Source organism: Armigeres subalbatus, chromosome 2 (assembly GCF_024139115.2).
Source record: "Armigeres subalbatus isolate Guangzhou_Male chromosome 2, GZ_Asu_2, whole genome shotgun sequence".
Taxonomy (NCBI): domain Eukaryota; kingdom Metazoa; phylum Arthropoda; class Insecta; order Diptera; family Culicidae; genus Armigeres; species Armigeres subalbatus.
Genome location: NC_085140.1, coordinates 166,647,263 through 166,669,918, shown reverse-complemented (window position 1 = coordinate 166,669,918; position 22,656 = coordinate 166,647,263). Strand labels below are relative to the sequence as shown.

Here is a 22,656-nt window from a genome sequence, read left to right as displayed (position 1 = left end):
GTTGTACCAACACTTTTGACGTACAAGCATGGATCTGCTCCTGATGACTTGAATTCTAACTTCGCCAACACTTCGTTGAGTCGTCGGTGCCAGCAGCGTGCCGATTGTTTTAAACCATAAATACTTCGCTTGAGTCGGCAAACATACTCCTCCTTGGACGGTACTGCGCAGCCAGGAGGCTGTCGCATCAGGATCTCCTCATCTAAAGTCCCATTTAGATACGCGGTCTTTACATCGAGGTGCCGAACAACTATGTTGTGCTTAGTAGCCAATGCGAGAAATGTTCGGAAAGTCGTTTGACGTGTAACCGGCGCAAACACTTGGTCGTAATCGACTCCTTGTTGTTGGTTGTAGCCCTGAGCTACAATCCGGGCTTTATATTTCACGACTTCGTCTTGCTCGTTGCGTTTGACCTTGAACACCCACCGCGATCCCACGATTTTTCGTGCTTTGGGTGGTGGTGGAACGAGCTCCCAGGTCCCGTTTCGTTGATGCGAGGCCAGTTCATCCTCCATTGCGCTTCTCCATTCCGGTTTCTGGATGGCTTCCCTAAAATTTGACGGTTCTTCGACGGCACATGCCGCGATGCCCACGGCATAATCCAAAACAAAATCGTGGAAACGCTTCGGGACAGCACCACAGTTTAGCCGTGCTGATCGACGGTTGCCTTTGGGGTGCGCCTCGTTATCCGATGCTTGGTAGTATTCGTCGCTTCCAGAATCTTCTACCACTGATTCACTGTCACTGTCTTCTTTCTTCTCCATAAACGGCAGCAGCTTGATTTCGTCCTCTTCGGTTGAAACCGGATACTCCACTGAGTTTGACCCATTGCCGAGTTCTATGAATCTAGCGTCTCGACTCACAGTTACTTGATCTGTCTCCCGGTCCACAAAACGGTAGCCTTTATGCTCCATAGAATAGCCTACAAAAGTAAGCTTGCGCGCCTTGCCTTCCATTTTCCCTCGCTTCACATCCGGGATGTGCACGTAGGCTTCGGTGCCGAACACTTTCAAGTGACTTAGTTCCGGCTTTCTGCCCCACCAGAGTTCATATGGTGTTTTCTGTACGGATCTTGATGGTAATCGGTTTTGCAGGTATGTTGCGGTAAGCGTCGCTTCACCCCAAAAACGCTTTTCGAGTCCAGAATCGAGAAGCATACAGGTAGCCATCTCAGTGAGCGACCTGTTTTACGCTCAACCACACCGTTTTGTTGTGGTGTGTATGGGGAATTAGTAAATTGTGGCTTGATACCTTCCACTCGGTAGAAATTTCGCAGGTCCTTATTGTCAAATTCCCCTCCACCGTCGGAGCGGATTACCTTCGGCTTCCGACCGAACAAATTTCCAACCCATCGTACATACTCCTTGATGGATTCAGCTGCTTCCGATTTGTTCTTAAGGAGGTATGTAACCGTGAATCGACTGAAATCATCGATGATATTCATGACGTAACGGTTACCGCTAGGGTGGCGGTCTTCATCCGGGCCACACAGGTCGGTGTGCACGATGTTCAAAATTCAGTCGATTTCCGTTCAGTAACAGCAGGGAAGGGGTCGAGACGATTTCCCTTCAAACAACATTCACATATAATACGCAAACCACAATCGCTTACCTGCATGCCTGTCGCAAGGTTCTCCTTCACTAAGCGTTCAGCACCCGCCCAGTCACGGTGGCCCAGGCGCCGATGCCACTGATGCTGACAGTTTTCCTTGTGTTGTCCGGTGGTTACCTTGGTGAAGTCTCCGCAAGCTTCAGACGGTACAAGCCGCCGTAACGACATCCAGTCGCTACAACGACACCTTTCGGATCGACAATCCGACACAATTCTTCGTCAAAACACACTTTAAATTGTTTCTGTGCAAGCTTTGCAACAGAGATCAAATTGGTCAACAGACCAGGAACAAACTTCACCTCACTAATGTCGATTTTTCATAACATCTTCTTCGCCGTCAACACCATAGAGAACACCGCTACCTTCACCTTTTATCTGTGTCTTCTTACCGTCGGCCAGAGTTATCCAGCCGCCAGCGAATTCCTTCAGCGCCAAGAAGAACGAACGATCGTTCGTCATATGCGCGCTGGCACCGCTGTCGATGATCCAGCAAGCCGTCTCAGAGCCAACCACAAATGCGACACCTTTGCTATCACTTTGAGCTGCCTTCGCTTTCACACTGTCTTCCCTACGGAATTTCGACGCACTTTCACTGTCTCTCTTCGACGCTAGAAACTTTCTACAGTTGCGTCGGATGTAGTAACCTTCTTACAGAAGTGGCATACACGCTTTTCACTATTTGCGCTTTCCGCGGATCGCATCGCTTTTTCTGGTTTTGTGACACTCACACTTTCCCGTTCCAGCCGGCGATGATACTCATCCATCAGCCGGGACTTGACAACATCCATCGAAATGTCATCATCTGAACGGCTGTCGAGAGCCGTAACCAGATTATCGAAAGAAGGAGGAAGGCTTCTAAGAAGCAGACAAATCTTCGTATCACTGTCCAGTTCGGTGCCGGCTGCGTCAAGCCGCTCGAAAAGTTCGTCAACTTCAAGCAGATGCTGCTCAAGATCACCGCGTTCTGCCATATTCATCGCGCACAGTTTCTTCAAGAGAGACACACGAACCGATCGTGTCTTCTTCTCATGATAATCACTCAAAGCTTCAAACGCATCGCGAGCATGAGCACATTTCTTAACAAGTGGAAGCTGATTATCTTCAATCATTAACATCAGCGTGGCCTTTCCACTTCTCACTTTTCACTGCCGGAACAGCTTCTTCGATTGTATACCACACATCTTCGCGGGAAAGCAGATTCTCAAGGCGGACTTTCCACGTCTGCCAGTTTGTACCATTAAGCTTGGTAATCGAGAAACGCGGGTCAACCATTTTTCACTTGCAAAAAAACAAACAGTTCACTTTTCGCCCGAACAAACTTTTGTTTACGTTCTCGCACGCGGCCGATCACGATTGTGCACTTCTTTTTCTTCACCCTTTAGGTGGAACACCAAACAAAATGGCTCTACACAGCCGAATGTTATTCACAACTTATCTCCGGGTCCAACTGGGACCAAAACCTGACGGACAATCACGGTAGCACAGTGGAAAAAACCAGCGAAGGGATTCGGGAGTAAAAGTAATAAGAAAGCACTCGCGATTACTTTAACGTGAACTTTTATTTATAGAAGAATTACAGAGGTAATTAATAAACACTTTGTTGCTCTACGGTTCGCTCTTCGAGAATGACGATGGCGTCGAGTCGGTGTCTGTCAGTTGCGCTACTCGGGGGATTGGCAACATACAGACAAAGGTCACATATGGGTGCGGCGACCAATGTTGCTAGTGACAAGGTGTGCATTGCACCTCTCCACAGCCTCTGGGTGTGAAACTCGTAAGAAGTTGACTTCAAAATGATCGTTGAGTTGATGGACGATGGGAATTTCATTATTGCCACGTTTGTTTGTCTGTGGACAAGCTTTCAATTAATTACTAATAAAATGTTAATAGAATACTAAACAGGCCAAGTTCCAGGCGATATCACAGTGAACAGACGTTGAAGCTGCATTCGCCATGTTGTGATAACTTATTACTGTTCATTTTGAATAACTTCGGAATGTCGCCGTTATCCCGTGCATAATCAGCGCTAGCGTCATCAAAAAATGCCACTGTGCGCTAGTGTCGTTATGCACGCAAGAGCATACACTGAGGATAATCCGCACATATTTATCGGCGAAAATCCATAAAATTTAATTTTAAGATTTAAGTGTGCGCACATAACCATCCACTATCCCAGAACGCACTTAAAACAAATTAGTGTAATATATATCATGAGCAGCTGCACATATTTTTCATTAGCGCAAAACGAGTTTTATTAGCCGAACAAATGAATCACAAATGCGTGGTGAACTGATCACAACATATTAGTGTACACATATCTATTACGAGCAGATTATTCTGAGTGTACCAGCGCCATCGTGTTGTCAAAATGAGATTGTGAGTTGCAATGTCGACGTCGATGACGTTGAGGTTCGGTGTGTTTGTTTACACATGTTTTGCAAGAAATTTTGTTCGAGCCTCCATGTCTGTTCCCTGTGGCGATATGTAGGGTCATAGAAGCAGAAGAAGAAATGGTTCGAAAAATGCATCCTTTGTCTTATGTGACCTATTTTAGTTAAGAAGTTAAAATAAATGAATAAAGGTTCTATTCCGTTTTCTATCTCATGCTAAAAAAACTATTGAAAACCGCCCTAGATTAATGTTTATAGTTCATCTTTTGAAAGCCAAAGCTATCACTCTCAAATGAAATAATCAAACAGACCACTCTTTTAATAGCAAACAATGCTATCAATATTTCTCGTCGAGTGTTGGGCGTCAAAAAAGCGCGCCAGATAATTAGGACACGAAGGATATTTGGCACAAAATTTAACCTAATAAGCAGTTATAGATCATAACTTCATTATAAGACCAATTAGCAAAGGTGTGATAAAATCCGTTGAAGCAAGTTTGGTGGAATAGTTTTACAATTTTGAAATGAAATAGCGCTCCCTTTTTTCTAGCCCTTCGAGTAAGGAGGTTTTTTGAATTGTTTTGTTTTTTGAAAAGGTTCATAACTCATTTTTGCCTTTCTCGTACAGTAAAATTGTACCGAAAGGCTATCATTTGGCTCCAAAATCGATCTTTTTTATAGAAGGCTCTGAGACCCATGATGATATATGCCAAATCGACTCAGTTTGTCAAGCCGAGCAAATGTCTGTCTGTCCGTGTCGATTTTCTCACAACAAGTTGCATTCAACGGGGGACAACCCCTAGTTGATTACTAAATACACGGTTTTTGTATCGGTCATTGCGTTCGAATGTTATGAATAAAACGGTGTATTAAATCAGTTAAGTCTGGCAACAAAGGCAACATCACCGCTTGGTGGATTAATCTCGGTTTTCATATAACATATGCATCTGTAGATAGGATTTCACTCATATGATGTAACAATCACTGGCCTTGCTACCGAGTCATGTTGACACAAAATTAAAGCATCATTCGACAATTTTCGGAGTACAAACTAAGGTCTGTTTCAGACTTTCTCTTTCTAAAATCAATAATACCTACACTCTACAGTGATTTTTCGGTCGATCATTGGGTCGCGACCTCGCCTTAGCTAGCGAGTGCCAATTGAGACGTTTTGACAAGCGTTAATGTTGTTCACTTTCTACGATAAACATTCGAACATCTTGACGTCTGTATGCTTTTCAATTGGGATTTATCCTAATTAGCGAATCCCCAATTAAATAAAACCCAATTAGCGAATGTCTACTGTATATGTTAAATCGAAAATAATAAACATGGTAAATAATAGAGGACTTCCCGAGCAAAAATGAATAACTAATTGATAACAAATTATATTATCCGGTGATCGAACATATTGATAACTGAACTTGTTATCATTTTGGCTGAATTAAAAGCCAACATAACAAAAACGATACAAAAATTTTGTTCCTGAAATAACTACCTGAAAACAAATTAGGTTATCACTGATACCAATTTGATAACACATTTGTTATCCATGTTATTCACTCAAATAACTAGTTAGTATTTAGTTATCAGCCGACTTCGTTACGCATTGAAAAAAAATGTTGGCATACACTGGGATTCGAACTAGCAGCGAATGATTGTACGGCGTCGTCTCTAGGCACGCACCCAATTGCGCTTTCTTGAGGAGCAGGCGAGAAGAGCACTACGCTTTCTACGATCTTGCATGTACTGAAGAATATTTATAATAAAATCATGACGATGCCATAACCATTTATGTAAATAACAGTCAGCTGGACAGAGTGCAAAGCAGAATAACTTATTAATAAAAAAAACTTAATTATCCAGTTATATTGATAACTAGAATTGTTATCATTCTGGTTGAATTACAAGTCAACATAACAAAAATGATAACCGAAATTAATTTAATTCAAAATAGCGAATCGGCAATCAATTAGAAAAAAACGGTTCATCGTCATTGAATACATTTTGTTTTCAGTTGTGGCTAATTGAATAATAGGCTTAGGTTAGTTTTTCTCTCTTATATTATCAATCATTAGGTTGCTAACAGCGCCATGCTGTAAATCGATTTCGGTTATAGGTTTTATTCAAACTAAACCACCTTGCATTTCACAGTGAAACGTTTCATGTTTTCATATGCATATATAAACATAAATACTGCTGATTCCAGGAGAAATTAATCCGTGAAAAAATTTGCTGTGAAAAAGAATTCGCGAAGTCGAAGCAAATTCTGCTCTTCCCTCCTATAAGAAATCCCATTGCTATCTGTCAGAGATTGAGTGAAACATGGCCGCCATTTCCTCTTCTCTGTTGCTCTACTGTAAAACCCATAAAGAACTGTCATTGTTTGTATGAAGAATTTCCTTCGACTTCGCGAATGATTTTGGTACTACATAAGGTTATGTGGGGAGCCCAGGCCATGGCCACGCGGAATTAGGATTCGTATGGGTACCTAGTCCACAACGCGTATTTTCGCTTACCATGTCTGCCAGGTCGACTAGTCAAACATATTTTTGGGCTATTGTGATGGTCCATTCAAACACCTCCCAAAGGATTTTCTATTTCACATCTCGATATTCCCATGAGTCGACCTCCTTTCCACATCGACTATTGGAGGTTTGACTGCAGATGATCTTGCTCGTTTGCGTTCAAACCTAGGTTTAAACTGTCAATAGTTGAGCAATTATTCTGTGGTTGAGCATACACATGAAGAGAGGTTCCTTCATCAGTGCTGCCACCTGGAAAAGTTTAGAGAAAAAGTAGAACCCTGGAAATTTGACATGGCATTATACAGTGATCGTTCGCTAATTGGGACACAACCTAACCCCAACTAACGAATGTCGTTCGCTAATTGGGGCGTTTTGACAAGCGTCAATGTTGTTTACTTTTTGCATCGAACAAAGGAAAATTTTACGCGCCAGAAAATATCGATCCCGCCAAACACGGAAATGAAACGTCAACGCGTTTTTGACATCACATTCTGACGTTTAGCTGCTTTTTAATTGGGTTTTGCCCCAGTTAGCGAACCCCCAACTAAAAAGCGCCCCAATTAGAAAAACCCCAATTAGCGAACGTTCACTGTATAGGAAATGAGAATTAAAATGTCTCTAAAACGTTATAGAATTTTTAGTTTGTGGGGTTAGAAATGAAACAATCTTAAACATTAACTGCTTTTTTGGAAAAAATATAAAATCGAGATACAGTATACCCCGACTGATCCGACAAATGTATGGCCGGGCTCTCGGGGTTTCTCTCGTTTATCCGACTGTCAAATCCATACGAATGAACCAAAACAAAATCACAGCAAAAATTTGAAAATTGACAGCATAATGTGTTTAAATGGGTGTTGATACTTTTTAATCCGGAAAATTCCGAATTAAGCTTGATCCGGACTAACGAGTCGTTGGATTAGCGAAGTCCGGATAAGCGGGGGATACTGTATCATGTCTATTTTGTGTGCTTTTAAAATTCTAACCCTGTAAATCAAGATTGTTTTGAGAAACTTCCTGCATATGATACAATCGATCGGGACCAGCTATGGCAGCTAATGCACGAAACGGATTTCCGGATAAACTGATACGGTTGATCAAGGCGACGATGGATCGGATGATGTGCGTAGTTCGAGTTTCAGGGGCATTCTCGAGTCCCTTCGAAACCCGTAGAGGGTTACGGCAAGGTGATGGTCTTTCGTGTCTGCTATTCAACATCGCTTTGGAGGGAGTAATACGAAGGGCAGGGATTGACACGAGTGGTACGATTTTCACGAAGTCCGTCCAGTTATTTGGTTTCGCCGACGACATTGATATCATGGCACGTAACTTTGAGAGGATGGAGGAAGCCTACATCAGACTGAAAAGCGAAGCTAAACGGATTGGACTAGTCATCAACACGTCGAAGACGAAGTACATGATAGGAAGATGCTCAAGAGAGGTCAATGTGAGCCACCCACCACGAGTTTGTATCGGTGGTGACGAAATCGAGGTGGTTGAAGAATTCGTGTACTTGGGCTCACTGGTGACCGCCGATAACGATACCAGCAGAGAAATTCGGAGACGCATAGTGGCTGGAAATCGTACGTACTTTGGACTCCGCAAGACGCTCCGATCGAATAGAGTTCGCCGCCGTACCTAACTGACTATCTACAAAACGCTTATAAGACCGGTAGTTCTCTACGGACACGAGACCTGGACGATGCTCGTGGAGGACCAACGCGCACTGGGAGTTTTCGAAAGGAAATTGTTGCGTACCATCTATGGTGGGTTGCAGATGGCGGACGGTACGTGGAGGAGGCGAATGAACCACGAGTTGCATCAGCTGTTGGGAGAACCATCCATCGTTCACATCGCGAAAATCGGAAGACTGCGGTGGGCCGGGCACGTAGCCAGAATGTCGGACAGTAATCCGGTGAAAATGGTTCTCGACAACGATCCGACGGGAACAAGAAGGCGAGGTGCACAGCGGGCAAGGTGGATCGATCAGGTGGAGGACGACTTGCGGACCCTCCGCAGACTGCGTGGTTGGTGAAGTGCAGCCATGAACCGAGCTGAATGGAGAAGTCTTTTATGTGCAGCACAGGCCACTCCGGCCTTAGTCTGATGATAAATAATTGAGAAACTTCCTTAATTTTGATTTATAACAAAAATATACTTCATTTCCTATACCACACCGTGTGAAATTTCAATGATTTTATTTTTCTCTCGATGACAGCTGGTGGTCTTCTCCTCCCTATTGCTAAATCGACGAAAGTGCGAGCATGACTGTTTTCTCCACAACACACCAGATCGTTGAAATTTCTTGATTATCCGACACTTCCAGTTAAATTTTACGCTTCCCCATATACATAAGCACTGTGGATCTCAAGACGAATTATATTGCGGTTAGTCAAGACTTTTCACCGTTCCTGAATGAGCACAGGGCCTTGGATCATATGTTCCGGGAGCTGAAAGGCCATTTAAGTACTTATTAAACTGCAACGCTTGGTTCTCAGATACATATTTCATTATTCAACGACACCTGAAATGAAAGGAAAGTAAATAAGCATAGTATAAAACAAATAGGAAAATTTCAACTTTTGTGGAAATTCCTTTGTTGACAAATAAACAAATAAACAAATCAGTAGATATCGTTAGTAACGAGGAAAATCACAGCCTGCTTAGACGAAAATTTCAGTTCAGTGTTTGGAAACAGCTCTTGTCACGCTATTCATAGCATAGGCCGGGTACATTTAGCAGAAGTTAGTATTGCGCCTTGCAGCAAAATGACATCTTTCATGATCATTTTTTCAAGGCTTCTACCTTCTATCTGGTATTCATCGCTACAAACCACCACGTGGCGGTCAAATTTTCAAAATTATCAAAGTAGCTTTTTTGCTACAGGTATCTTTTTCTTAGGCGACTATCTGGCGTTTATTTTTGGTTGCGTCGAAAAATAAGCGGATGAGTAGATTTTTTTATGCATTGTACAATATGTTTGAAAGAAGTCCGATATCTAAACTACGCGAAATTTAGAAGAAAATACCAAATTTGTATTGATAATACATTTTGTTATTATTCAGTTATCAGTTAATCACATGATTTATAACTAAGTATTAAGATGATAATAAGGATAACTAATCCTGTTATCAGTTTGATATCATTTCAGTTATCTGCCTTTTCTCGGGTTTGGTTACTTTTCAGTGGTCCAACTAATGAGACGAAATTTTCTTGCATTGCAGTGAACATCAAAAGCAAATGTATCATCAACATGATTGTACAATCTCATTGTCAAGTTCAGATCTGATAAGAAATTTTTACACACATTAGTCGTCTTAGAAAATACCAACGGCACCTGGAATCGAACCCAGGTCTACTGGGGTGAGAACCCGAGCAAAGCTTAAGAGCAAATCGATAACTTGTTTTGATGTTGTGAATTCACCGAATATGATTACTTAATTTGAAATCTTTTTGTTCAATTTAACGGTTAAAATAACAAAATGTATATCAGAAAAATCATGCTGTGACATCAAACAGAAAACTATTCCTGCTATTGATGAGAGCAAATCGAAAACTAAATTTAATATTGGTTCCGATAACAAAATAAGTACATAGTTTGATGGCAGATAATACAATTTAGAAATCTACACCAAAATTAGATCAAAATATGATTAGATCATGATGATTCATATTTGAAAACAAATTATGATTTCAATTTGATTTTTTTTAATTCTTTATTTCAATTTGATGTCAATATATTTCATTTTCTATCCGTCGAATAGATTTATAATTATAATTCTTATAGCCTTTGATGACTTCTTAGTGTACGAAAAAGACAAATACAGGCATACCTCGATAGTACGTACACCTCCGTAATTTTAGTGTACGTACCATCGAAGTGTACGTACTATCGAAGCAAAAAAAAAAAAACAAAACAAAAAAAAATTTTTTTTTGCCTTTCTTTTTATTTGGGAGTGGTGTAATGTTTATAAAACCGTTCGGAAGCTAAAATTTCGATAGAAGGCTCTGTATCCTAAGCAAATTTATATTTGATATTTGATCACAACGAAATCAAATTTATATTTTGATATAGTACACTACATGTAGCATTGCGCAAAATTATCGTCCTTGTAAATGTGAGGATATTATTTTTATGAAATATTGTATGTTAATGCTTCGGAACATCCATAAATTACGTGATATTCGCGACGTTTCAAAGATATGTTACACATCATGCATAATTATGCATGTTATTGCAGGTTGCAGTGGAATGTCAAAATGCATGAAATCTGACTAGCAAATGTTGAGGAACGCCTGAAAATCTTGCAACCAGTGTTGTTGGCAATGAAAATACAAATGTTTTGGTACTTCGCAAAAAGAATGTTTACAGTCTTGGAGGAGTCAAATAAAATCTTTGCTTTTTAGCCAGACTATATTCCAAGAAATATCCAGTTTTCAAAACCTTAAAATACTTGGTAAAACACGACAATTTTCACTTCAAAAACATATTTTTTTATTGTCATTTATATACAATTTAAGTCATTCCTGAAAGTCTGGCATCACTGTTTTTGGCGCGCTTCGAAAAAAAGGTCGACGAAAACAAACGGACAGCTTTCAGCTGACGTCTAATCGTCCTTCTCTTTCAAGCTCATAGCAAGGATAGGATTTGACAACCAAAAGTTGACAGCTCGCTGCTTGCATTTTGGTTGGAAAGTTCTTGCAAGATCTTTGCATTTCACGTTTTGGAAGAAATTAGCAATAAGTGAAATTTATCCATTTTATTCGAAGTAACCTCACATACTCGCGATCGTGATTTTTACTCCTGAAAAAAATACTGGCCGTGCGGTAAAACGCGCGGCTACAAAGAAAGACCATGCTGAGGGAGGCTGGGTTCGATTCCTGGTGCCGGTCTAGGCAATTTTAGGATTGGAAATTGTTTCGACTTCCCTGGGCATAAAAGTAGCAACGTGCTAGCCTCATGATATACGAATGCAAAAATGGTAATCTGGCTTAGAAACCTCGCAGTTAATAACTGTGAAAGTGCTTAATGAACACTAAGCTGCGAGGCGGCTCTGTCCCAGTGTGGGGATGTAATGCCAATAAGAAGAAGAAGAACAATCTTTTCTTACTCGTGAAGCGAGTATTTCCAGCACTGGTTTTGACGAAATTTATTTTTTGTAGCCAGATGAATTTGCAGACCAATTTTGCAAGGAATTTCCAAGAGAATTCCCGAAGAAAAAAACGGGAACAATTTTCCGGGAGAGTTCTTGCAGGAATCTCCGGAAGAATTCCCGGGACGTAGGTATCAAGGGCTTCCACGTGAGTTTCTGAAGAAATTCAATGAAAATTTCCGGAAAGACCTCGAAGTAATTAATGCAGAGATCTTGATGGAATTTCTGGAGTAACTCCAGAGAGAATGCGCGGAGGAGTTTACATGGGATTTTCTGAATGATTTTCTGGTGGAAGTTCTGAGAAAGGGGATATGGAAATTCTAAAATCCTAAGTGAATTGCTGAAGAAATTACCCAGAAAATAAGGAACATCCTGATAAATTCCGGAAAACTTGTAATACACGAAATTGATTCACGCTGACTTACGCCGCCGCTAATCACCACCACGCCACTGCCACTGGGTGAAAATGATCTATCACGCCTCACCGTCGATAAAATTTCAATCGGCGCGCAGGTCTTGATATAATATTGAGTTAAATCATGTATGGAATTTTCGACCAAACTACCAAGATATCCCAGGATGAACCCTTGGGAGGAATTACTGTTCCAGGATAAGCTTCTTGTGGAACTAAACTTAATGTAAACATGCCCAAGTAACATTTTGAGTTTTATGATTTACTACAAGAGTATTTTCTTCCTACGGCAATAAAACCCTAGTCAAGGCAATTGCTTCTACGTAGCTTACACCAAAACCTCTTGAAGAGTAGCATCTGCCTAGCTGGCCCACTCTTGCAATGGTTTTGGAGTGTAAATATAAGACGGGTTTCAAGATCAGAGTATGACGAAAAATGAATACAATCTCGGCACCAGAAACCTATCGAAATCATTTTGCAAACTACTATAAAAGAGAGTTGGCATCATTTAAAGCCTTTTCTAAGCCATTTAATCTCGATGCCTTCCGTATTCTCTAGATATAGCTTTATTCAAACAATCATATGAATTTATATAATAGGTTCAGTCTCGAGAAAATAAATTAAACTTTTACATTGAACATGAAGACCCAAAAAGCCATAATCAAAAATTCAATAAAAATACTCTCAATCATCGATAATGATAATGAAAAGAGAAGTGACTTACGGTGTATTAATTTTAAGTGCGGAGTCAGATTTATTGTGTCATTTAGTGCAAAACACCGATAAAATTTACGCGCTATCAGTAAACCCAGTTTCAACAATTATTCTCAAAAAAAAAAAATTTTTTCAAGAAATCGAAATTCGCACTTTTATACTAAATTATCATTATTTATTATTTATTGTTCGTAGCTGAATCGTTTATACAATATCGCATACCTGTAACCATGAATGTAATCCCAAGTAACAATTGCCAGTTGAATAAACATCAGTATGGTCAGATTTATTCAGCCAGCGTTGATTAAAAATTATACTATCATACATGACAACATTTGTTCCAGCATTGTTCGCCCAAAAATGGAGTATTTTTCAACAACAACTAGCAACCTCTCTTCAACTTTACTTAAATAGTAGATAAAATATTTATTCATCAACTTTTTTCAAAAACCAAACATAATGTTAATTCAACTAGTCAGCAACTCACTGATTAGGCTTTTTTTAATTATGCTTTTATAAATACATTTATATCATTACATTGTTACACTTATTAAGGCATTGTTCAACATACTGGAAATAAGATGAAAAATAAATTATGAACAGGATACCGGTATCGATCTAACGACCTTTGAATCCCCAGCCCAGTTGTTTACCATCAGCTATATTTGTCACCTTGGAAAGTACCAAGCTGAATTAGAAATATAAACCATACGTTGTTGAACAATTCTGGTTGAACAGCTGTAATGGGGTTGTTGGTCATTACTCGACAAAATTGCCAACAATCGAACAAAAGCTTAATAGGAGTCAATGACGTTATAGTTAGTGTAATGTTATTGTTTGATTCAGTAAGTTGTGAAGCTGCTGCCTTCTATCTGCCATCATGGAGGTAGATTTTACCAGCAGATTTCTTCTATCATTCCTGAAGTAAGTATAAAAATAATAATTTATTCTCTAGTGAATGGCAAAGTGCAAAATGTTTTAAGTCCGCTAAAAATAAATTTATTTGTAGAGTGGAATGAACGTTCGTACAACGTTTAACTAAAGCCATTGTTGTTATTGCAATAAGTGAATTATCAAACGTTTATTCAATGTTTCAAAATTATATAAATAAACAAAATTGAAATTGGATACAGAAGCAATGATGTTTACTGATAATGTTAATTATTAGACTTCTTAATAAACTCATGCTCGTGCGTAGATTGTAATAGAGTTTTCAAACGTTTGTTCGATGCTTCAAAAACAAATTATTTAAACATATGCATCACGATGAACAGCATAACATTTGCAAGTCTAAGTTGTTTGTATTTAGCTAGTTGTTCAACATACATTTCGATTTAAAAAGAAATAAGTCGGTAGCGCTTATAAAAGTATTATTCAGATACATAGCTGAAAGCAGAACAGAAGCTGGTTACAAATGTCAACAATGTTTGCCCAATTTGTTATTCCGTACTACATATTGTTCAGCTACGAATACTTTAATTAAACGTTAGTTCGACAATGATGTCTATTTGTGGTAACTGATTGTTACTTGGGATGCAGTATTTGGATTCAAAATATCTACTAAAGTTAGGTGAAAAGAATATGGCGATGGCATACAAAATGATTTTTCGAGACCTATTGGTTCAAATTGTTTTGCTTCGACGAAATCAACTATAAAATTATAATGATTAGAGGTGGTAATAATGAGCCTTTTATTCATGCTGAATTGTTTATGTACTAGATCGATTGGCTGTTACAAATGCCGATTGGTTATTTTTCTACATATATGATGGCCATAATTAGAGAGAATTTGACAGTTCAAGTTTCTCGAAAAAAAAAACAAAGGGCATGGATGGAAGCAGGAGAAGTTACGGATTATAACTTCGAATTGATCATTTTATTACACGTAAGTAGGAAATAAAATACTCGCATGTGACGGCACTTCATCGGTCGGGAACAAGAATGCACCGTTCCGTGTCACCGTCAATGAAAGTGAAGTTCAAGGTATCAAGGGCGCGTCTACGCATCGTGTTATTTTCTGTTAGTCGTGTTAGTCTCTCTCTAGAGACTTATTTCGAATTTGTCACCTCGCAATTTGGCATATGTAATTTTCAATATCAAGATGATTGATGTAGCTGAAAATGTATCAGCATGTATATTATGAGTAAGCACGCAGCATGGTAATAGTAAAGTAAGTTTATCTGCTATTTAAATAATGTTTTCAGTCCTTGCTACTCATATTCACTTGACAACATGTTTTGTTTTCAATCAGAAATGCAAAATTTGTAACCACCACAAATACCAATTGATCTCATTTGAAGCCAAATGTTTTGGAAGTGACTTTTATGGTTACAAAACGACTTTAAAAAGTATTTTATTACGACAAATAAAACTAACGTCTATGGGCTTTAATATTATTTCTAAAATGCGTTTTATCAAGGCATGGAGTGCCGCAATAGATCCATATTTAAATTTTGAAGTATGCGGAATTTACAAGCTGCTTCAAAAAGTTTTGACAACAGCTAGAAGACAGATCATAATTCATGACTGTTAAATGCCTTGCCTAAACTGAAGAGCATGACGGTTGTCGCAATAAAACCATAATAAATAGCTTCAAATGCCACAGTGCTGTGGGAATGTTACTTGGGTAGCTAATCTGCTTTCTAAGAAAATCATACCCATAAAATTTCAATTATTGCTGATAACACTCTTATGTCGGTGACAAACTCACGCGAGTGCGTGAGCGAACGCGTCCAAGACATTTATGACACGCTGCTTTTTTCAAAGTTTTGCTACTAAATTCGTTATAGCCTCACGATGGTGTTTAAATCAGTTGTGAAATTATTACGTAACATATGAAGGACCCCGCATGTGCCATGATCAAAGCATATTCAAATTTTTACTAAAATCGTACAGAAAATTGAACGAAAAACTATTTTTTTTTGTAAGGTACACCGGGGCAAGTTGAAATGCGAGGTAGGTTGAAACGGAAGCTGTAATTCAGATAGGAAATATCCGATTGCTCTGATATTTTTTTTTCAACAAACTACTCGCCTAAGGTGCGTACCTTCTGACTGCCATTCCCGAAAGATTGCAGCTTTTTTAAGCAATCCCTACCATTGTTTATTTTTCGCCCTTTGCAAAATCCAATCCAACTATTTGACGTGCCAATGAAACAGGTCTCGAAACGATGTTTGGAAAAGTTTTTTCATCGAATTTTCACTGTAGGTAATCATTCAATGTTGAATAAGAGTAATGATTATGGAAAATCGATGAAAGACCCGTTTTAATTTTTGTATTTTGGTTGTTTGATATTGCTCCGTATGTTCAACTCATCGGGCAAATAGAAATGCGTGGTGCGGGGCAAGTTGAAACAACGATTCAAAACGTCACCCTCGCAATTAAAAGTAATTTTTTTCCAGAGTTCAACATGGTCCGTAAATACATTCGAAAAACATAAATTTATAAAAACATGCAAACTTCTGAACATAAATTTAATAAATTTCCGCCCATTCCGTCATGAATGCAACCCTCCTACAATCTCCACTAGAATGAAAAGAGGCGTATGGCGTCCATTTACATATGTGCTCGACTTGCGGTTAGCGGCAGTATGGTGGCTAGTTAATTAATGTGCATTTATGAAGAAGCCACAACCGAATTAATCAACTGCGCAATATACAAGTGAACCAAATATTGAAGCATCCTGAATAGTAATCCGAGTGGTCACCAGTAGGAGGAAATCAATTTGATAAATTTAGTGTAATGTGACCAGACGTCCCGCGTTTCGACTGTGGGACTGTGTGGTTTCGACTGTGTGTTTGTTTTCAAATTTTTAGAAACCTACTATTTTATCAGTTTTTCTTTAACAGGAGACAATTTTAAGCTAATTTCTGAAAGAAAATCAAAACTGTCGAAAACTTACATAGGACTCTTATGCAGTATTATAATCCTGGCAGTATTATAGTCATCTTTACAACCTCGTGCTTCTTGAGTATCACTGAGTACATACATTTTGTTATTAATACGGCAAAATTAGCTTACGTCTGAATATAACGCAGTGTTTCAACTTGCCCCGATTCGCGGGGCAAGTTGAAACGATGCATATAAAAAAATAATTTGAATATAAAAAATATTTATAAAAAAGTTTGTTAAGGTTGCTTATTTTTTATGTATAATATGTGGCCCGAACTAGCAAACAGCGCAAACGGATTTAAAATATATCAAAGGTTGTTTTTGTTACAGCACTTCGAATTTCAACTTTGAAAAAACCGTTTCAACTTGCCCCGGTGTACCTTACGTACTATCGAGGTAAAATGTACGTACAATCGAGGGTACGTACTATCGAGGGTACGTACTATCGAGGTATGCCTGTATTTATATATTTCAATTTATCGATTATCCACAAATTAAGCTTTTTAACATTGCTACTGATAAAGATTCATGAAATATTTATTGGAAGTGTGTAATGTTGCATCATCAGTTCCAGTGTCTACCATATAAATGGTACTGGCATGATTTTATTGACAGTGCATGTCACGATACGTAATTAATGTACTCTTCAACTAGCACCATACGGCTTGACCTAAAACTGTATCGGCCTGTTGATTGACTAACCACCACGTCAATGTAACAATGCTAGTAGTTAGCAAGCATTGTTCCAGCGATAAGTAGCCCAGGTGGAATCCATCTATCATACTATCGGTCATCAACAAAGCAGTGACTAAGCATTCCAATATTCTATCGATTTCCACTAACCGCTTGGTAGTTTTCCCACTTTTCCTCAATTAACCCCACCTGACGAACAAAAACGAGTGACCTTCGCGTGGGCCAACTGGCAGGGCACATATGTGTCGCACGACACTCTTGACCAACCTCTATTGCCGCTGGTTTGTTGATCTTGCGTTCGTCCACGTTGAAGCCAATCAAACAATCCTGCCTAAACACATGTGCGACAGTGTGCGGTCGCGTGAGCAATTTTCCTTTCGTTTCTTCGGGTTGGAAAATTATAAACGAATCAAGACAACTGCTCTATGCATAGAATATTATTGCACTCAAGTATGGACTCTGACTCGCGTTCAATGCACGCTATTTTTAGCCGAACCTATTTAGTTTTCCCCAATCTTATACATATGTGGGTACATGGTCGACGCACGAATTTCAAGATCATTCAATTTGGGGAAATTTTCTGGTATTTTCAATACTGTGGCGTCGGGCCGTTGTTTTATTTGCAGAATGGGATGAGAACAAACATTATCCGACAGCCGACGATTTGCAGCGGCTGGATAGACGGAAATCTCCAGTTTGAAACAGTTTAGGGTGTGGCCATACCGGTTTAATTTACTTCTTCTAATTGCCACATCTAAGTTTACAGAAACCTCCTTCATATTTTTCTTCTTCAATGGCTCCACATTCCAACTGGAACATGGCCTGCTTATCAACTTAGTACTCTATTAGCATTTCCTCAGTTATTAATTGAAAGCTTTTCTACGCTCGCCATTGAATGAGTTGTATCTTGTGTGGCAAGTACAATGGATACACTATGCCCAGGGAGTCTAGAATGTTTCCAACCCGAAAACATCTGGACCGAGAATCGAACTCGCCATCTCCGGATTGGAAATCCTACGCCTTTGCTCGCAAGGCTACTGGAGTCCCCAACACCCCAACAGAGAACTTAACCAGCGGTTAATCACTGAAACCCAAAAAAGACTATATCAAATTACATTAGGTCCGTTATTTTCTTACATCCTATACGAAAAAAATGTTTAAAAAATATCTTATTTGCGGGAAAAACCAATAAACCTTAAATATTTTGTTTAACGTCTCAATTAGCAACGTAATGTGTCATTTACCACCGATCGAAATTGATCAATTATATATAAATTAAACATCTATAAATTATAATACCAGAGTCGATGCTCTACATCGAAGGATAACTATACATACACCCTAAGAATCTCGAAAAAGTTTGATCGTACATTTCCAAACATTAAGTATCTGAGAGGGTGAATTGGTATACACAAATAAACACGATTGATAGAGGATGGAAATTGCATCAACAAGCCAGCTCAATTGCCTGCGATCGTAATAGAACAGTATGGAATGCTACGCATTTACAATAGCTGAATGGAGTGACTGTGCCTTTTATTCTCGTATAATAAGTATACGTAAAGACTATTGGATCATTCCAAAATTCGACTTTTGATAGTGTTATATATCAATTGATTCAGCTTAACGAATTGAGTCTGTATGTGAGTTTATGTGTCCAAACTTTTGTAGACACACTTCTTGCTTCCATTTTATCGACAGGGAATTCCATTATTGTTTCCCCAAGATTGCTAATTAAACAGATTGGAATATGGGCTCAGAATTTATGACCAAAATATGTTTGAGGATCATCTTTCACCCATCAATCTTTCTCTACAATTAGCCTCGGATGATAAACGAAAACCTTGCCTATTAGATGAAAATCCTTTTTCGTTTCATCACTTTTATCCACTCACTCACTTTTCGCGAGAATTATCGCAGAACAAGTACAAAATTGTACGGCCGCGCAGGGATTCGATCCCAGAATAGTAACAATAATAGCCGTAGGGATGCGCTTACTCTAGCCACATCACCACGCTATATGTATGAAAGCATTAAGTTATTTGTTCTGCATAAGCTACTACCATTTACATTGAAAATGCCACGTAAAGACTCGAATATGAAAGAAAAAGAGCAAACCAACGTTTGGCGGCAATCGAAGTGAGCGAAAAATGGTTATCACTCTCTAGGCTGTTTTTCTTTCCCGAAAAGTGATTTCTCCCCGAAAATTTCCGTGAGGGAGCAATCTGTGCTCCTGAGATTGAGTGAGCGATACGAACCCTGGTTTGAATATTGGTTATCAAATTTGTTGGTTCAAGGCAGAGCTGATGACTGCCAATATTCTTAATGAATTCATGGTTTGCATTGATTGACAAATGTAAATATTTTCTACCTCTTGAATGTCAAAAAGGCACTCACTTGACTGCAAAATATTGGGTACAAAATTTGAGATTTATTGTTTATTCATAGCTTTGTTTGGTTTGAATAAAATTTATCAGAATTACACTGTTATATAATTGATCCAAGATCCATTACTTTTCGTAAATGCTTATTTTACTTTATCAATTTTTTACTTATTTATGCCTAAATACAATGACTACAACTCATATAACAATTAACTTGTCTCCATTCGTCCACTTCCAGCATGAGTAAAGAAGCCCCACCGTCATATGGCTTCGTGGTTCCGCCGCAATCGGCTCCGCCCAGCTACGCACAAGCCGTGGGAGGCGTCCCACCGGCCAGTCCATTCACGCCCAACGCATCACAGCAAAACCGTGGCCCCACCATCATAACCACAGTGGTCCCGGTTGGACCGGCTTCCACGCACATGATCTGCCCCAGTTGCCATGCCGAGATTGTCTCCCAGACCACAACTTCCCCCGGTCTGATTGCCTACGTTTCCGGATTTTTGATTGCTCTTTTTGGGTAAGTGGCGGGCATCGTACGAGGATAGTAGGGCGGCACAAAAAAGTCAAAATTGGAAGAGTCATGTTGGAAAACTAACAATCTAAACAACAAAAAATATTAATTTCTCAATTGAAAAACATAATTTTGGGAAACAAATATTTTTAGAGCTTGTTTAGTGGAAAATTCTTGCTTGTCTTAATACAAGTAAATGGTTAGTTGAAAGCTCTGTAAAAATACTAAACTATCGTATATGTCAAGATAATAATAATTTTAGTAATACGGATACATTATACTTGTCTTAGGATTAAGCATAATTTATTTCCTTTACTATGTACCATGGACACTCTAATGAGCAATTTAATAATACCATCTCATTACAGCTGCTGGCTGGGATGCTGTCTTATTCCATGCTGCATCGACGAGTGCATGGACGTGCACCACTCGTGTCCCAACTGCAAGGCCTATCTTGGACGACATCGACGATAAGCGACGATAATTCGACGAATATTCAATTCCACACAAACACGCAAATTTATCGAATCTCTGCCACATCTTCTAGAAACTTCATGGTTCACAGTATATGTGCTTGAGAAACGAAATCAGTATAACACATAATCATAACTGATACCGTGTCGCATTAGCTGAAGCGATAGGATGTTGTTTTTTTCTCGAAGCTCTGTCATTCAATTGATTAATAGTTGTGAAAGATGTCTGAACCCGCAGACATCATAGTGGCGATATAGCTCTGAACATACTTCGACTTTTTAACGCATCACAAATAAACCAGTGCATATTATTGCAATCGACCTCAAAAGGCTGGATCAGTTTTCTCGAAGTTTCAATTTAAGAACTATGAATAAGTTCTATAAGTTTATGTTCAATATGTATTGACCTTCCACATATTTTGCGTCCATCACATTGAAACGGTTTTATTTGTAACTACAAAATAGATCTAACTTCGAACAGAAGGCTTAACAATAAGTAGGGACATTGTTTGGGGTATCGCAACAGCTTAACATCACTTTTGATTGATCAGAACAGCTTGGAAGATTGTTTTTAATCAACTTGATTTATACAAAATATACACATACAATTAATAATCGTAGCTGTGTAATTGTTAAACATGTTTGCGGACAGTAACATTAAAATAAACCAAAAATAATTTTGATGTAACTGAGGTGGTTATGATTTGAAATCCGAAAATTTCCCTGATGTATATTAATGATCCGAATAATATTAGTCGAAACTAGTCGAAAGTTAATGCTGTCAAACTTTGTTGAACACTTACACCGAGCTGTAAAAAAAAACTCCATAAAACAGTCATTGGGGAAATGTCACTAACAAAGGGTATTTGAACTTTCTCAACGTTCTAATACTATTTTTTGTTTTTATAAGACGAGGCAGTGTCCTCATTGTTGGATAACAAAAGAATTTGTAATTATGAAGGTTCATAACTGTGTTATGTCGATAACATGTACCTATTAAACATCGAGCAATACACTGTTAGACAAAGCTGTAGATGAAACATGAAACTAAAATTCCACCATTCTGGAAATCTGGAATTTACTGCTTCTGGTATCGACATTCCAGATTCTGAAATTCTTAATGCAATGTACATTAAGTTTATCATTATGCTGGGTTCGAGACATTTTTACTAAAAAAATGATACATTTTCCAAACTATAGTTCAATAAGTTGAAATTCGTTGAGCTTTGTGCCCTCAAAAACTTTAAGGATGGCTATTGATTTGATTTAAAAAAGTTTGTTTCTTGCAGATCTTGCTTCATAGATATTTAGAACAAAATATTTTTAATTTTTGATCTACTAAAATATTATCATAAGATACACACTTTTCTTAAATTGAGCCCACAATATTTCGAAACAAAAAGTGGAATGGAACCCAATTTTAACCATTTTTGAGAGGCATTAATACAATTTAAGCGATTTATTTTTGTTTTTTTTAAATAAAATCTAAATGTTTACTAAAGCGCATAGTATGCTTCGACCCATCGATTATCGACCAAACTTATTACCGGTCCACCATATAATGGGTGAACCCGATTGGGTGGCTATATGGTGGACCGGTAATAAGTTTGGGGTCACTCTCCTGATATGCAATGCCGAATATTGTCTGAAATTTTGTTTGGAAACTCACTTTCTTCAATGTGTATTTTGTCCGAGCTTATGATGTTTAATCCAATTTCTTCTTCTTCTTCTTCTTCTTCTTCTTATTGGCATTACATCCCCACACTGGGACAGAACCGCCTCGCAGCTTAGTGTACATTAAGCACTTCCACAGTTATTAACTGCGTGGTTTCTAAGCCAGGTTACCATTTTTGCATTCGTTTATCATGAGGCTAGCACGATGATACTTTTATGC

At 38.7% G+C, this 22,656-nt stretch overlaps 1 protein-coding gene across 2 annotated transcripts in view; it reads left to right on the top strand.

The window, feature by feature from the left end:
- Nucleotides 1-21,450, top strand: part of LOC134211136 (LITAF domain-containing protein-like) — a 34,274-nt gene extending 12,824 nt beyond the window's left edge. For both annotated transcript variants that reach the window (XM_062687776.1, XM_062687775.1), the window contains exons 2-3: nt 20,014-20,295; nt 20,658-21,450. In XM_062687776.1, the coding sequence (XP_062543760.1) occupies nt 20,015-20,295; nt 20,658-20,763 (387 nt within the window). In that variant the 5' untranslated portion in view covers nt 20,014 and the 3' untranslated portion in view covers nt 20,764-21,450. The remainder of the gene's footprint in view (nt 1-20,013; nt 20,296-20,657) is intronic.
- Nucleotides 21,451-22,656: the final 1,206 nt, after the last annotated feature.